This window comes from Primulina huaijiensis, chromosome 12, assembly GCF_012295235.1.
Source record: "Primulina huaijiensis isolate GDHJ02 chromosome 12, ASM1229523v2, whole genome shotgun sequence".
Lineage (NCBI taxonomy): Eukaryota > Viridiplantae > Streptophyta > Magnoliopsida > Lamiales > Gesneriaceae > Primulina > Primulina huaijiensis.
Window position 1 is genome coordinate 5,780,559 of NC_133317.1, and position 17,465 is coordinate 5,798,023.

Here is a 17,465-nt window from a genome sequence, read left to right on the forward strand (position 1 = left end):
TTTCCCTACTTATAGACATATAGATTAACATGTTGGACTTTTTTTGTTTTTTTTTTTGTTTTTTTGAGTCGATAATTATGGATCATATTATTATTTTTTAAAATAGAAATCACTTTTTCTTTGGGAAGTAATAGAGTAAAATATTTTTTAAACCTTTTCTTTTTACCAAAAAAAAAAAGCAGAAGTAAGGACTATATACTTTGATTTTGATATTTTTAATGATGTTTAAGACAATAATCATGCACTACTTCATATGCACTATTAATTAATCAACAATAATTGTGTAAGAAAATATTTTCTTTTCAAAAAAATAATAAAAAAGTAATAAAATCTGACATTGTGTTTGATGAAATGGGGCAGAGTTCTTCTCAAGTGTGTCTAGAAATCAATAGTCAATTATTGTAGGCACGTTGCATCTCTGCGGTAGACCTGGTGTTCGTTATCATAATAAATAAATATATTTCATATCACCACACCCACAGCTTATTTATTATTTCGGTGCTACGTTCATAAATAATATTTATTTTAATTAATAATAATAATAATAATAATAATATAAGATATTCAAAAAATATATATACAAATAGATGAATATGTATTTGATACAGTTTAGAGACGTGGTACTTCATGGCTTTGGTTCTCTTTGCTGGATACTTGAAGAACGCAGAAGTAGCTGTCGATGCTCTGTCAATATGGTAAACATACTTATTATAAAGTTTATTAGAAAGTATATTGTAATTAACTTATTTTTATATTATTAAAAATTTGAATTTTTTTAAATCATTTATTCATCTAGTAATTGAAAAAGATGTCAACATTTCACCACCAGTGAATAAGAATGTATTTAAGGAATTTTTCATGTAAATGGGACCCGCGATATTTGTTATATTTTCTTGGGTCCATAAACGATAATTGCAAAATCCCCGGGTTTTTGGGATGATTCCCATTATACATATGAAAATTAATGTTATGTACTTTAGCACAGTCAAAGAAATTCGAAATTTATAGAATTCAAGAAAAATAATTTTGACTTTTTTGGTGCAGCACAAACATATTGGGGTGGACTGTCATGGTAGCCATTGGTTTCAATGCAGCAATAAGGTACTGTTTTCCTATCTAACGTCGTTTCATGTTTAAATATTCCATGCATTGTCGTATACACGGTGGAAAAATAATATAAAAAATATTATAATAATAAATCCACTTCGTGCAAAAATAAAAATCACGTGTCGAACTCGAAATGTTAGTAGTACGTGTGGACTGTGGAGCCTAAGTTTTTATATATAAGTTTTATTTTAAATAAGAATATTTTGTCTGTGTTTGTCGGGTAAAACATATCTGTCATGTGTGACACACACCCTTGTGTTCTCACATTCTAAACTTCTTACTATTTAATTATTTCACTTTATGTTTTAAAAATTATCAAGGGATGATATATCTTTTCAAACTTTTGGCTACTGTAGTGTAAGGGTGTCTAACGAATTGGGGGCGGGGCGTCCAAGAACGGCGAAATTCTCGGTGGTGGTGGTGGTGATATCGTCGTTCTTGATCGGCCTACTCGTCTCGGCGTTCATCCTCATCTTCCGAAAACAGTATCCTTCTTTATTTTCAAACAGTGAAGCTGTCAAACAAGTTGTGTACCACCTCACACCATTGCTTGCATTCAGCATAGTCATCAACAACATCCAGCCTGCCCTCTCAGGTAATCGATTTCGACATTTTTTCTGAAATTCTTCTTATTTATTTATATTGAAGAATCATGAAAGTATGTTGTGTGTGAAAGAATGAATGAATGCAGGGGTGGCTATTGGGGCTGGATGGCAAGCATTGGTTGCCTATGTTAACATTGCATGCTACTATCTCTTTGGTATTCCTTTGGGTCTAATATTTGGGTATGCAATTAACATTGGAGTACAAGTAAGTATCCATAATTTCTGACATACACTATATATATATATGTGTTATGTATTAAAGTATGTATATGCATTTAAGTTATTTCTATACAATTATTGAATACTTGTGCATATATTGGGCTTTCAGGGTATTTGGTATGGAATGATAACAGGAACAGCTGTGCAAACATTCATTCTCTTTTTCATTGTTTATAGAACAAATTGGAATAAAGAGGTACGAACAATTTAGTGCTTCATTTGCACTAAATTCACTTTATTATTATTATTTTAAGATTGATTTATTTTTGTGATATGGTACGATTAATTTATCTGGGCGTGGTTCAGGCATCTGCTGCTGCTCTAAGGATCAAGACCTGGGGAGGGGAATCAGATCCTAAAGGAAACCATGTTTAAGATCTGTTGTGCATCGTCTAGAACAAAGTTCTTATTTATACCGGATCGAGACCAAGATTCTAGTGCTAGTCATATAATATTATACGATTGAGAGTTGAGGAACCTGTAACTTTAGTTTCGTTTGAGTACGAGCTTTTGGTCCCCTTCATGTTCCATGGGAAGTGTATCGCGCAAGTCTTCGTTTTTGTATATCTGGGAAAAAGCTTATCATGGACAAATTGCTATTGAATTTTGACACTTGCATCTGTTCAATGTAATATACTGAGATGAGGGAAGAGCAAACTGTCTACAACTTGACTGTTTTGAAAACTCCAAGAATATACATATACGTATGAATACAATTCGAACAACAATAGCGTGCTGTACCGAAGAAAGAATACAAGATAAGCAGCAGAAATTTACAATACAAATCACGAGGGCTTCAACTTTTCAGAAAGAGGGCAGCTCCAACCAGACCGACCCACAAAGCTAAAGACACCCAGAAGGCACGGCTTTTCTCCAAACCAGTTGGTGGTTTCCACACCAAGAAGTCGGCCAAATAGTCTTTGGTTGATGGAAGTTGATTTGTCGTGGAGCCACTCATTCTTCGGTCTTGGTCCTTGTACTTGTCAGACCAAGTCGCTGCATAACTGACACAATCAACAGAAAGATCGTCAAACTTCGATAGAACTTCATAATATAAATATATGCGCAAATAACTGTTTTACAAGCTTGAACTCATTGGGTGTGATTTGAGACAATTGTTGTATACTTTAACAAGCTCTCCCGTGGTTTCAACTGGTTTGGAGAAAAGCACCTGTCGTCGAAACCAACGAGACCTATGACCTCGAGGCTCTGATATTATATTGAAACCACGTTTTCAAAAATCGAGTTTAAAAACAGTTTTATACCTCAACAATATGTGAAGCATCAATCCGGAAATACACAAAGATTTGCAAAAATAAGCTCACCTATCATAACTCGAACCAATTATTGGAATAGTAACCATCTCTTCTTGAGTAATCTTAAGCTTTGGTGCTTGCAGTATGTAGCGTAAATTTGCAGCTTGTCGTCTTATGCTGACACTGGGATGCATCATTTCTAACTGCCGATACAAAGAAATGCAGTCGGCATGGCGATTCTTGGCCTCGTAAGCCATGGCAAGCCATATTTGTATCTGTACATATGAATACCGTGCAGCTCACACGATGAATGGAAAAGGAAGGTATATAAATATATGAATAACATATGAATCTCTAACCTCCCCGCCAAACAAGGTCGACCTGGGGATGATCGTGAGTGCGCCTTCAAGAAACTCGATTGCACGTCTATACATGCCCTTTTCATAAGCTTTTTGACCCAATTGGAACATCAGCTGGGCTGTTTGTCTTCGTTCTGCTTGCTCCTTTGCTACCTATACATCGTATGCCTAAATGGTTAATGCTTCCTCAACGAGCTAACTACACCAGGCTCTCATGTGAAAAATCCAAAAGGCATAGAACCCTAAAAAAAGACTCCATTTTTTTTAAAAAAAGCATATTTAACACGTGTTACAAAATTCAAACACCTATACCCAATTTGTAAAGGGTTTTATGCTTGATTTTTAAAAAGTCAAGCCGTTTACGGTTTATCCACCAGTTACGACCTTCATATTTACTCTTATCTGCTATATATTGATTGACAAAGCTTCGGAGAGAAATTTGAAGTTCACTCTTTTACGGCCATTATTCCGTGACAGTAATTGGCACATTACACCTCTATGCACGCACCACTGCACCCAAAAATTAAATTTTGGCACATTGCACTCCCTAAACACATACAATTGACACAATGCACTTCAAAAGAGGAGTTTTTACCTTAAAAATTACTAATGTAATTATATATATTCATATGATTGAATTTAAAAATAAATATATTTGAATAATCTACCTTATCGTCTACAAACTAAACAAATTTAACTTAGAAATTTACTAAACTAATGACTTTCTTGATTAAATTTAATCATCAGATGCAACTTTATAATATTTTTTGAAATATGATCAAATAAAATTTTTACATCAATTCATTCATTTTGTGTGACTTGCTTCTCTATTCGTTACTATTTTCATGTCTCCATACAAATCCATTTAATATATTAAGTTAATAACATAAGAAAATAAAATAAGCACGACCGAGATAATGTGTACAGATGTTTGATAGGCGATAGCTGTAGTGTCTCTCGGGACAAGATTTTTCCATATTAAACAAATAAAAGCATAATCTAAAACAAATTAGTTGAAGCAACTTGATTCTAATAAGTATCAAATAATTAAATTTTCTGCAAAATCTGGTTTGCCTTGGTACCATGGGATGGAATATCAGATGTACTTATTTTCTCATAATTAATTTCTCTTTTATAAACGATACTCTCACGTTTCTAGTGACTTTTTTAGCAAGTCCAGCTAGATTACAGACAGTGTAGTAAGAAGTTTCATGTTATAAAAAGCAAACAAAGCAAGTAAACCCAGAAGTGATTACATAGTAAACTACGAAGAAAGAACAAATCAAGAGCAGACAATGCTAACTATATCTCTGATTGTAGCTACATGGAGACAATAAACAATTAATTCATGCAACTGACAAAGACCTCAATATAAAAGTTCCCAAAGCTCATCCAAAACCCCCCTTGCTTTAAAGATTGGTTATATATTTGGTCAAAAGACAAGGATTTTTTTATTCCACAATCTAGTACATCTTTAAATAACAAGATAAATAATTTCAAAGCCATCTTTTTTTTTTTTTAAAAAAAGAAAAAATTCAGATCAATTTGGCAAACATTAATTTTATAAATTACTCATTTCTGCTCTCACATTCTTGAATATAAACACTCCGCAAGATATCTAACAGTTTTTTCTCAAACATCAGAAAAACATAGGATCGGCAGTTTACATGTCAGCTACACATGCAACTATCATAAAAATCCATATTCCATTGCCACTCCATCAAAAGGAAATCAACTTAAAACCATTACTTTAAGCTTCTTGATCATGCCTATTTTCAACCCATCATACTCATAATTTCCAATGATCCAATAAACTTATATTTCTATGTTGATCTCCCTCTACTGGTTCGAAGTGCTGTGTGCTGAGTTTGTATTTTCATAGTCGAGTTTCTACCTTCAGAGATGAGACCCAGTTTAGGGAGCTCGGAGCTTTAAAAATGTAGGGAGATTTAGTTTAAAATATAATGGATAAATATATACTCTCCATTAGACCAAGCCAGATCCAAAGGATTCAATAACATAATATAAGTATAAGAGCAAAGAGTCATGCCTTAGCCAAGAAATAGAACGAAGAGCTTAAATTCAGTAATCGTCAGGGAAACGAGTAAAGAACAAACCTTTTCCAGTTCTTTCTTCACTCTCATCCGCTTCTCTTCTTCAGTATCTTCGCCACCATTCCTATCGCCATATTCTTCATCAACCTTGTTCTGCAACTCCTCAGCTTTCTTCTCCAGCTCTTTCATCTCTTCAATCTCCTTCACCCTCTTCCTCATTTCCTTCTCCCAATCGAACCCATCATCCTCTCCCAACTCCTCATTGAGCCCATTCCCGTTTCCATTCTCATCGTCGCTGGAATTCTCGTACTCGACACCGTTCACCCTCGACTGGTTCGATGTCTTCTTGGTCAAGTATCGCTCTTTATGATCGAAAACAGATTCGAAGTGAGTGGTGATCAGGTGTATATCCTTCTTGAAGATGCTCAAAACGGCGTCGGAGGGGAGGAGGCGGGTTCTGAGTTCAGGGACTCGAGGAGGGGATGCGGAGAATTCTAGGAAAGGGGATATGTTGCTGACTACGACGGCCATGGGGAAGGCGTCGTATTGTCTGGTAAGAAATTGAGAAATTTGCTCGGGGACTGGATATGGACGTTTTGGTTTGAGCTGTGTCGTCGGGAGAGATGATGGGGAGTGGAGATATTTTGGGAACGTAAAGAGGAAATGACGCAAAAGGGCTTGATGCTTTCAGTTTGTGGGATCGGATAAACTTCTGAAAAGTTGTGATCTTGAGGGGTAATATCGTCTAGATGTAGCAGAGACGTGGCGTTCTCAAAACTGGTTTTGGAGTCAAACATGATGAAAAATACAAATTGTATTTGTAAATATTTTTAAAAAATGATTATGAATTTTTTTTACAAAATTTACTTAAAAATAATAAAATTAAATATTTTTTTGATGGAATAAAATTAAATAATTTTGACTCTGAAAAAATGTGATCCTATGCTGGTTGATGGATAGTTCGGATGCTTTGAGCGGCATTTTTGGGTGGCTAATGGTGAAGGTTGTGGCGTTTCCACTCTCCCCTATTACCCCCATTTCCGTTAAATAAACACGTAAAAGCTGGGTTACCAAGAACAATCTTGCCTCACCTCATTCATGCATTTCTAAAAAGTAAAAGTAATGGAAGCTCGCTATTCTATTCTATTATCTTCTCCAATTTCTACTACGTGAAGGTGAAAAGACTCGAACTTTACAGCTCCCTCGGTTTTGATTAAGTTCATGTCAAGGACTCATGTAGTAGTCAAATGTTGAATTTTTCCAAATTCGCAGGCTCTTCAGAGTGGCCTATGGCTTCTTTGGCTTTGTGGGATTTTCTTGATTTGTGTATCCTTCTATGCTACTCTGTTGTTGTGGACCTCAATTGCTTCTCTTTCTTGAGATTCTACTGTCAATTCCTGCTGATCAGAACAAGTTAATTGTAGTAGGTGTTGCTTAATATAGCTACAAAGATATGCTAATGAGTTGGGTATGCAGGCTTCGCCACCTCCAGTTGTCAAATTTCTTGGTCTGTGCATTGGACAATGAAGTTTACAAGTTCATCTTGCAGGTCGCCTTCAATTGACATTGATACCTCGAAAGAAAGTTTCATGTTCTGGGATATATTAGAAATTCAATCAACTTCTTAGGCTTTAGTCGTTTGTGAACTTTTATAAGACTTCTTTTCCAAATTTTCGTGAGAATAGATATTGTTTCACATTGGTATTGACATTTTCTTTATGTATACAATGTTAGGGCCTGACAGTGACCAAGTTTTTAAATCCTCCAACCAACATAAGCTTTGATGACTGCCATTTTGGGACCGAATGTTGTCGGAAAGTAACAAAAGTAAAGTCTAGAATGGTTTTACAGATATTAAAGCTCGGTTATAACGTGCTTTTAAGCAATGTGGATGTTTACCGGTTTGAGAATCCATTGCCCTATCTTAGGTCTATTGGTCCCGCTGTTCTTGTGGTGCAGTCTGATGAATGTAACATGGCAGGTACGTAATATTGGAAAAATGAACTTTAGAAATCCAAATTTTATGTTTCTCAGCCATTTCAACATGTTATCTTCTTACAGGGCCAATAAACTTACCTCGATGCCTTAATTCTGGTTTCTATTATGCTCATTCGGACTTTATTACCATCAAAGCGTTGGAGAAGGTACTGAAGCATGCATCCAACTCCAATTTCTCTGAACAACCGAGTTTCTACAACACATTATGCGGTGAATGTGTGTGCAAAGCTGGCAAAGAATTGACATCCCAAGTTATATTTAACATCATCATGGATGGTTTAGTAAGTTTGATTCCTGATTGTTTTTATTAACGTGGGGGGAGAAATCGGGAAATGACTTCATGTCTGATATTCTTTGTTAGCTCTGAGCTTTGGCCTTGTCATTGGATCCCTTGATAAAATTCAGAATAAGTATAGCCCTACAAGGGAAAAACAAAAGGTATATTGCCACGACCAAAGCTTTACCAGTTTGAGATCCTAGAGCCCAAGAAGTTTCCCAACTTTAGTTATTATAAACATGCACTATGCACAAAATTCTGCAAGGGCCTTGGCGATGCTGAAGAGATGTGGCTCGTGTTTATGGGCTAGTTTGGTAAAGGCAAACAATCTGAAAAAACGAGAGGAGCTGCAAGATGAAATTATTTCATTCAATGCAAGCACACAACTCAAAGCTCTTTCCGTTTGAGTAGTTCATGGTGGTGGTCGAATAGAAAATTTGGTGCTTACAGGGATGGGCATTTGTAGTGAGGGGTCCATGGAAAAAATTATAGACCTACATCTCACGTGCGAGAATATATGGCCACACTTGGATGCCCCAAAGGTAGCATTGAACTTACCTTTTTTTTTTTTTTATTACGAATCTAACATTCATTAAAAGAAGAGGTAAAAAGTGTGAATACGAGTACACTGAGCATCTCCAAGAGATAACAAAATCATAACCAACTAAACTTCAATTATGGTTTTCACCCGAAATGTTGTAACTTACGATTAACTTATTTGGCTTATGCAGATGACCTGCTAATATTTTCCCGGGGGGACACTGGTAGTATCTCGTTGGTTATGCGATGCTTGAATAATTTTGAGGATATGGCTGGTTTGAGAGTTAACTTGTTGAAATCGAACATCTATATGGCCAGTGTTGATGCAAGCGTGAGACTGGAAATCCTAGACATCATTGGACTCAGTCAGGAAGTTCTACCATTTCATTATCTAGGGGTCCCGTTAGCTGCTAGACAATTGAGATCTTCTGATTATAGTCTGTTGGTTGAAGCCGTCGCTAAGAAGATTAATTCATGGCCCATGCGTTCTTTATCTTATGCTGAGAAGATTGAACTGATGAGATCAGTTATACAAGAAGTTGAATGTTTTTGGTTGTCTACACTACCAATTCCGAATTGCATCATTGATAAGATCTACTCATTGTGTCGGAAGTTTGTTTGGCCAACTAAGTACCCTCCCATTGCGTGGGACATGTTGTGCAAACCGTTGGTTGATGGAGGCTTGGGGCTCAAAAATTTGAAAGCATGGAACAAGGCTCTGATTGCTAAAACCCTTTGGAAAATCCATTTCAGGAAAGACGACCTTTGGATTCGATGGGTTAATCACATCTATAGCCAATTTGGGTGTGTTTGGAATTGGGGTTGGCATAAAGATGAATCACCGCATATCAAACAGATTTTAAACATTCGTGATGAGATGGTTCGTTGCACGGGCTCAGCGGATGCTGACATACACTGGATAATTGGTTTCGCACAAGCGCATGTATTGTGTTCTTCCTAAGCACAGATTTGTACTATACTTGTTTGCCCATAAGAAGCTTCTTACAAGAGACAAACTTCTGCATGTGATAGATAAATTGTGTATTCTATGTAACACCGAGGATGATGTTGATCCCACTTGCGGAAATTTGAGATAATAAAACCCGAAAATAAAGAATAAACTGGACACCGAGATTTACGTGGAAAACCCCTAAAAATTATTAGGATAAAAACCACGGGCAAGATGAAAAAAATTTCCACTATAATATTTTGTTGTGTACAACTCACTCACTGTGTTTCCAAAGAGAACACACTCTCTTAATACAGGAGAACAAAACACCTCACAAATATTATAGAACTAAGCACTCAAATGCTATAAGATGAGAGAAAACTCGAAGAAGGGATGATTTCAGAATGAAAGAATGAAGCTCTATTTATAGAACTTCCTGTCAGTGTGAAAACGCGTTCCGTCTGAAAGCATCCTACTGCGTATAAAGCGCGTTCCTTTCTATCTGAGTAAAAAATGTCAACCTTTGTTGACTCGTCCATTTAATGCTCATATTGTCGACATTTCTCCCACTTGGAGATTTGATTGAGAATCAAACACATCTCCACACATCCTTTCAATCTTGCTATTCCCTGCTGCTTACGTTTCTGCTAGACCACTTGAGGATCTACACCACTCAAACTTATCAGTGTTCACTGGCTTGGTCAGAAAATCAGCTATGTTATCCTTTGTATGGATCTTTTGCATATCCACACTACCTTCTTCTACTACTTCCCGCACAAAGCGAAATTGTACTCCAATGTGTTTCGTCCTGGAATGAAAGGCTGGATTCCTTGCGATGTGCAAAGCACTCTGACTGTCACAAAACAAAAGAACATTCTCTTGTTTGTGCCTGATCTCCTCCAATAACCTTTTAATCCATATTGCTTCCTTGCAAGCTTGAGTAGCTGCCATATATTCTGCCACCGTTGTAGATAACGCCACAAATGTCTGCAGTTTTGAAACCCAGTTTACTTCTCCCCCTGCAAGTGTAAACACATAACCAGTAGTAGATTTCCTCTTATCAGGATCACCTGCATAATCTGAATCGACATAGCCCCTGAGTGTAAAATCTGATCTTCCATAACATAATGCAGCATTTGAGGTACCCTTAAGGTATCTAAGGATCCTCTTGACAGTGCTCCAATGCTCTCGTCCAGGATTCGTCATATATCGACTAACTACTCCCACTGCTTGAGCAATATCCGGTCTTGTACAGATCATAGTGAACATCAAACTTCCCACTGCTGATGCATATGGTATTCGAGACATCTCCATCCTCTCTGCTTCACTGCTAGGACACATCTCGGAGGATAACTTGAAGTTAACAGGAAGAGAGGTCGATATTGGCTTGCTATCTTGCATGTTGAAGCGTTGCAAGACTTTCTTCAAATAATTTTTCTGGAAAATCCAAATCTTTCTGTTACTTCTGTCTCGGTGAACTTGCATCTCTAGAATCTTGTTTGCTGGTCCCAAGTCCTTCATATCAAATTCCCTAGCCAACTGTGCCTTCAATCCTTGGACCTGATTTTTGTTGGGGCCTGCTACCAACATGTCGTCCACATACAACAGCAAAATAATATAATCATCACCAGACCTTTTGAAATACGTACAAGGGTCTGCACTCAGTCTGTTGTATCCAAGGCTCATGATATAGGAATCAAATCTCTTGTACCAACACCTTGGCGCCTGTTTGAGACCGTACATAGATTTGTTCAACCTGCAAACCAAGTTTTCTTTGCCTTTTTCCGCAAAACCTTCTGGCTGGAGCATATAAATTTCTTCTTCAAGATCTCCTTGAAGAAACACTGTTTTCACATCTAGCTGTTCTAGATGTAGGTCAAACACCGCACACAATGTCAGCACCACTCTGACTGTTGTAAGCCGAACCACAGGAGAAAATATCTCATTGAAGTCAATGCCTTCTTTCTGAGCATACCTTTTTATGACCAATCTAGCACGATACCGCTCCACTTGGTTATTGCCATAACGCTTGATCTTATAGACCCATCTGTTTCCAATGGCTTTCCTTCTTCGTGGTAGTGTAACAAGATCCCAAGTTTTATTCTTGTCTAATGCCTCCAACTCTTCTTGCATTGCTATCATCCACAAGGATACATCCGAGCTTTGAGTAGCTTTGTGGAAACTCGATGGCTCACCATCATCTGATAATAGACAATATGCAATGTTACTTTCAGTGAAATAATTTGAAAGCCAACCTGGTGGTATTTTGTCTCGAGTTGACTGCCTCACATTGGAAACTTCAGACTCAACATGTTCTTGTTCTTCGTGCTCTGGTACTGCTTCACAAGAAATTTGACCTTCATCCGTCTTATTTTCCACATGAAATATAGTAGTTTCTGAATTCGGTGTGCCTTTGTCTCCCTTTACTTTATCTTCCTCGAAGATAACATCCCTGCTGATGACAAGCTTGTGAACAGTAGGATCCCACAAGCGAAACCCCTTTACTCCATCAGCATAACCCAAGAAGATACATTTTCTGGATTTCGAATCCAACTTCGATCTTTCTTGCTCATTGTACAGAACGTACACAGGACTTCCAAATGTATGCAAATGAGAATAATCTATCGGTTTCCCAGTCCACATCTCCATCGGAGTCTTCAGATCAATCACCACTGAAGGAGAACGATTGATAATATAACAAGCGGTTTTGACTGCTTCCGCCCAAAATGACTTTTCTAGACCTGCAGTCCTCAACATAGCTCTTGTTCTTTCCAACAAGGTCATGTTCATCCGTTCCGCAACTCCATTCTGTTGAGGTGTGTAAGCCATTGTAAACTGTCTTTTGATGCCGTCATGTTGACAATATGCATCAAATTCGTCACTGGTATATTTTCCTCCATTGTCAGTCATCAAACACTTGATTTTCTTTTCAGAATCAAGTTCAACCCCCGCTTTGAAATCTATGAAGATCTGGAAAGCATCTGATTTCTTCTTGATTAGATACACACAACATCTCCTAGAGAAATCATCAATGAACGAGACAAAGTATCTCGCTCCTCCTAGGGATACAACCGGTGCTTGCCAAACATCCGAATGAATCAGCTCCAATATGCTTTTGCTCCTGACAGTAGAAGTGCCAAACTTTAATCTGTGTTGTTTACTAGTAACACAATGCTCACAAAAGGGTAATGACACTTTTGTAAGTCCCGGCAGCAGCTTCCGTTCTGAGAGAATTTTCAACCATCGTTCTCACATATGCCCGAGCTTTCTATGCCATAACACTGTTAATTTTTCTACTGAACCATTTGATGCAACAGCTAGTTCTGCCTCCTTGTGTGTTTCTTCCAAAAGTACATATAGATTTGCAGCAATCTTTTCCGCCTTCATAACCACAAGCGCACTCTTCACAATTTTCATGCTCTCGTTCTCGATCCGAGTTTTGCACCTGATGTCATCCAATTGCCCCAAGGACAAAAGATTTTTCGTTAGTCCTTTCACATGTCGTACCTCCTGTATGGTGCGAATGGTGCCATCAAACATTTTAATTTTGATAGTACCGACCCCAGCGATTTCCAAGGCATGATCATTTCCCATGAATATAGATCCTCCTGAGACTGGTTCATAATGGTCAAACCATTCTATCCGAGACGTAATGTGCCATGTCGCTCCTGAATCCATATTCCATGTGTCACAAAATTTGTGCCTGCCTTCTGCAACTGTTGCAGCTTCGCTGAATAATATTTCACCACTGCCTGAAGCACTGGCCACATTTCCTTGAGAACTCTTCTTGATACTCGTACACTATTTCTTGAAGTGCCCTTTAACGCCACATTTAAAGCAGTAAATATTTTTCTTCTTACTTCTCGTCTTCGATCTACCTCGTCTTTGACTCCCACTGGAGTCACGGTCCATAAATCTTCCTCTTATCATCGGTAAAGCCTCTGCCTGCTTCGAGGTTACCTACCTGTCTTCCTTATTCTTGCGCCAACTTTCTTCTCCGAGAACCACAGTTAAGACATCATCGAATCTTAGAAAGCCCATAAGAATATTGTTGGTTATGTTGATGATAAGTTGATCATATGAATCTGGTAGACTTTGAAGTAAAAGCTCCGCACATTCATTTTCCCCTATTTTATGTCTCATGGAAGTGAGTTGGGCAAATAGAGTATTCAGTGTGTTGATATGGTCGGTCATCGATGAAGATTCCGCCATCCGAAGAGTATAAAGCCTTCTCTTTAGGAAAATCATGTTGTGTAGGGACTTGACCTCGTACATCTTTGGCAGAGTATCCCAGATAATTTTTGTTGTTTTTATCTCAAAGATACTTGAAAAACTTCGTCTGCTATAGCCAAGTGTAGATTGGCAACAACGTTGTCATTCATCTGATTCCACTTTCCATCATTTGTAATCTCCACCGGTCTATCTCCAATAGCTGCCAAGCAATTCTCCTTTCTTAAAACTGCTTGTATCTTTATTTTCCACAGCATAAAATTGCTTCCTTTGAACTTTGCTATCTCGTACTTGCCCGCCATTATGTCTACAATAATTTGGTAGACTGGACAAAATAATCCCGTCTTAAATAAAAAATCTCAAAAAATCTTTTCTGATGTGGAAGATCAGTCTAGGCTGCAACCACAGAGCATACTCAGAATTTTAAGAAAATTTAAACCAAGGCTCTGATACCATGTGTTGGTCTCACTTGCGAAAATTTGAGATAATAAAACCCGAAAATAAAGAATAAACTGGACACCGAGATTTACGTGGAAAACCCCTAAAAATTATACGTTAAAAACCACGAGCAAGATGAAAAGAATTTCCACTATAATATTTTGTGGTGTACAACTCACTCATTGTGTTTCCAAAGATAACACACTCTCTTAATACAGGAGAACAAAACACCCCACAAATATTATAGAACTAAGCACTCAAATGCTATAAGATGAGAGAAAACTCGAAGAAGGGATGATTTCAGAATGAAGGAAAGAAGCTCTATTTATAGAACTTCCTGTCAGTGTGAAAACGCGTTAAAAACGCGTTCCGTCTGAACGCATCCTACCGCGTATAAAATGCGTTCCTTTCTATCTGAGTCAAAAATGCCAACTTTTGTTGACTCGTCCATTTAATGCTCGAATATCCGACAGATGAATCTATCCAACACCTCTTTTTTTAGTGCCCAATCTAACTGTGCATTTGGATGGAAATACATAAATGGCTCGGCATGGTGAAAACTATGGGTTCTCATACGACGATCTTGAAGGATTTTAGAACAAATTATGGGGGAAATTCTATCCTATCTAAGATGAGAGTGACGGCACTTGTAACTACGATCTATCAAGTTTGGAACATCCGGAATCGAGCCATTTTCGAAAATGAAAAACCTTCTCAAGAAGATATAAATTATGACTTTTCGTTGCATTACCTTGATCTGTATGCTAATTGCTATATAAGCAGCCGAACGTAACAGTATGTCTCATAACATTTGTCAATTCTGTAAAATATTGGCAAGTGTAGCACAACTTCAGTAGAAAACACACCGACAGAATTGCCAAAAAATAAAATATTGGAATAAAATTTTCTAGTGTACATCAATATTTCACTCAAAATGTTGTAAATCATCATCTTCTAATATACAGTTAAAGCACAAATGATAAAACCTTGGTCAAGATCCAAGTGTAAATGACAGCAAATGTTGCACCAGCGGGAATTGTCACAACCCAAGAAGTGACGATCTCTCTCACCGTCTCAGCTCGTACACTGTTAAGCCCTCTAGCAAATCCTACCCCCATCACTGCCCCCACCAGAGTATGAGTAGCAGATATAGGGAGCCCCAGTTTCGATGCCCCTAAAACCACTGATGCTGCTGCAAATTCAGCAGCAAATCCCCGAGTTGGTGTTAGTTCTGTAATTTTCTTTCCAATAGTAGCGATAACTCGGTATCCCCAAATCATGAGCCCTGCAACAATCCCAAATCCACCCCATGCTAGAACATCATTAGGAATCACAATCTCAGTTCCACTCAAACCACCTTGGAGAATGGACAGAGCTGCAGCCAAAGGACCAATGGCATTGGACACATCATTTCCTCCATGTGCAAACGACATGAAGCAGGCTGATAAAATTTGCATGTAGCCAAATACTCCATAAACTATCTCTAATTGGGTGCCTGTAGGGCCAGCTATATCGGATAGAAAGCCAATATTTTTACTGATATGGGTTTCCTCCTTTGGCTCTGAATCTGCTTTAGCAGACTTGGCTAGGAGGTGGCCTAATTGCTTTCTTGTGATTCTGTCAACTAAAAATGCAGCTGCAGCACCACAGGCTAAGGCCCGAGCAAAAGCTATGAAAAGGGTCTTGCCGAGAGGGAATGCTGAAAAAGAAATGCCGGTGACTCCTAAAAAGACAGCAATTGGTGCAGCTGCAGCGGCTGCTTGTCCTGGATTTGGAGCACTGTAAACAAACTAGAAATATTAAGGAGAGTTAGAGTTTCAGACAATATTCTGCTAATAATGCTTCTTCGTGATCAAGATTCGTGCGACAGATGAATATACCCTTCGTATGCATTTATAGACAAGGAATGACATCAATGCTCCAACTAGAGGTGAAATGACCCACGATGAAGTTACCCTCGCCAGTGAACTCCAAAAGATAGCATTGGTTCCTCCATAAGCAAGACCAAATCCAACCATGGATCCAACAATACAATGCGTAGTTGAGACAGGCCAGCCATAGTACGATGCTACCTGAGTACAAAGGTTGAACTTAGAAACTCACTTGGAGTACTTACGCACAGAAATTCTTAGTTTCTTTCAGTGTGGAGATTGATATTATTGGCTTTACACAAGAACTAATAACACCAGTGGCAGATGTTCATGGAGATATCAGCATATAAAACATAATATAATACATGATGACATCGATTATATAACTCAAGAAACTAAATACAAGTAATTATGTACCCGAAATTGAAATGAACTGCAACTAGTTTCATGAATTATGAAGAACAACGCTATCTATTCAAAACACTTGCAAACTTTAAAGTGCACCTGCAGCCAAGTACCAGCAGCAGCCAAACAAGAAATCAAACCAGCAAAGAGTAAAGCATCCTTTCCTTCGAAAACATTGGCAACAAGAATCCCCTTCTGCATCGTACTTGTGACATGGCTACCCATCAGCAACGCTCCTGAAAACTCCAACACGGCAGCCAAAACCACCGCTTGCCGCAGTGTCAACGCCCCTGAACCGACTGAAGTCCCCATTGCATTGGCCACATCATTAGCCCCGATATTCCAAGCCATGTAAAATCCAAACAAAAGGGTAACATAAGATAAAGCTTTAATCTTGAACGGTAATCCATGCCCCAAAGAACTCATGAAAAATGGTAGCGTAAGGGCCGCCAAGGCTATGCACACTGAGATAGCAGAGGCTGTTCTTGACGATATGTTGAAAGCCCGCGCCATTCCAGACAAATCATCTTCTGATTTTGCAGTTTCCTCATGATGATGCCCTTTTCCTTCGACAACACCTCCACTATCATCATTTTCCGATTCCGCAAAAGAGGATAAGGCTGCAAAAGGGCGTCTCAAGAGTGTGAAGGGTTTCCTTAATCTTGATATATGATGCTTCAGGACGAGATAATCCTTTCTGGGACACTGTGTTTCACTTGAAAAAACACAAGACTGGTGCTTTGGGATATAAAGGCGAGAATTGTGAACTAATAATGCTTGTGATGTGGTGTTTCTGGGCGAAGACAAACAATAGGAAGAAGTCATGACTAAAAGGTGTCACAAAGGGATGAAAAACAAAGCAGAGGAGCGAATATTTGAGGGAATTATTCAGTTTGATTCTCGGCCGTTGAACGTAGAGGACGACTGGGAATGCCCAACTCTTCATTTTCTTGAATTTTTAAGATTTTTTTTGCCATTTTCTTTGGTGGAAAAGTTAAAAGATGGAGAGTGGATTTGGTTGATAAGCTGAACGAATGGTGGAAACTGAGGAATTTGTGATTTATTATGACAACATGTACATTATCCAAACCCATAAATCTTTAGCAAGAGGGAGACAATGTGAAGAACAAAAAATCTACACCTTGATTAATTTATAC

The 17,465-nt window shown here is 38.1% G+C and overlaps 4 protein-coding genes across 4 annotated transcripts; 2 read left to right on the forward strand and 2 right to left on the reverse strand.

Moving 5' to 3' along the window:
* Nucleotides 1-558: 558 nt before the first annotated feature.
* LOC140989924 (protein DETOXIFICATION 29-like) lies at nucleotides 559-2,495 on the forward strand. The gene is made up of 6 exons (XM_073459461.1): nucleotides 559-695; nucleotides 1,045-1,101; nucleotides 1,464-1,702; nucleotides 1,799-1,917; nucleotides 2,041-2,127; nucleotides 2,238-2,495. Exons 1-6 carry the CDS (start codon nucleotides 628-630, stop codon nucleotides 2,304-2,306), a joined length of 639 nt encoding a protein of 212 aa, XP_073315562.1. The 5' UTR covers nucleotides 559-627; the 3' UTR covers nucleotides 2,307-2,495.
* Nucleotides 2,496-2,551: 56 nt separating this feature from the next.
* LOC140989925 (uncharacterized) lies at nucleotides 2,552-6,274 on the reverse strand. The gene is made up of 4 exons (XM_073459462.1): nucleotides 5,664-6,274; nucleotides 3,547-3,699; nucleotides 3,257-3,462; nucleotides 2,552-2,935 (listed from the first exon to the last, which is right to left on the reverse strand). Exons 1-4 carry the CDS (start codon nucleotides 6,129-6,131, stop codon nucleotides 2,728-2,730), a joined length of 1,035 nt encoding a protein of 344 aa, XP_073315563.1. The 5' UTR covers nucleotides 6,132-6,274; the 3' UTR covers nucleotides 2,552-2,727.
* A 682-nt stretch (nucleotides 6,275-6,956) lies between these two features.
* On the forward strand, nucleotides 6,957-8,304 carry LOC140990655 (beta-arabinofuranosyltransferase RAY1-like). The gene is made up of 3 exons (XM_073460473.1): nucleotides 6,957-7,149; nucleotides 7,335-7,581; nucleotides 7,662-8,304. Exons 1-3 carry the CDS (start codon nucleotides 7,054-7,056, stop codon nucleotides 7,907-7,909), a joined length of 591 nt encoding a protein of 196 aa, XP_073316574.1. The 5' UTR covers nucleotides 6,957-7,053; the 3' UTR covers nucleotides 7,910-8,304.
* Nucleotides 8,305-14,906: 6,602 nt separating this feature from the next.
* On the reverse strand, nucleotides 14,907-17,397 carry LOC140989885 (inorganic phosphate transporter 2-1, chloroplastic). Its single transcript, XM_073459389.1, has 3 exons — nucleotides 16,408-17,397; nucleotides 15,913-16,104; nucleotides 14,907-15,822 (listed from the first exon to the last, which is right to left on the reverse strand). The coding sequence occupies exons 1-3, from the start codon at nucleotides 17,131-17,133 to the stop codon at nucleotides 14,998-15,000; spliced, it is 1,743 nt and encodes a 580-aa protein (XP_073315490.1). The 5' UTR covers nucleotides 17,134-17,397; the 3' UTR covers nucleotides 14,907-14,997.
* Between the last annotated feature and the right edge of the window lie 68 nt (nucleotides 17,398-17,465).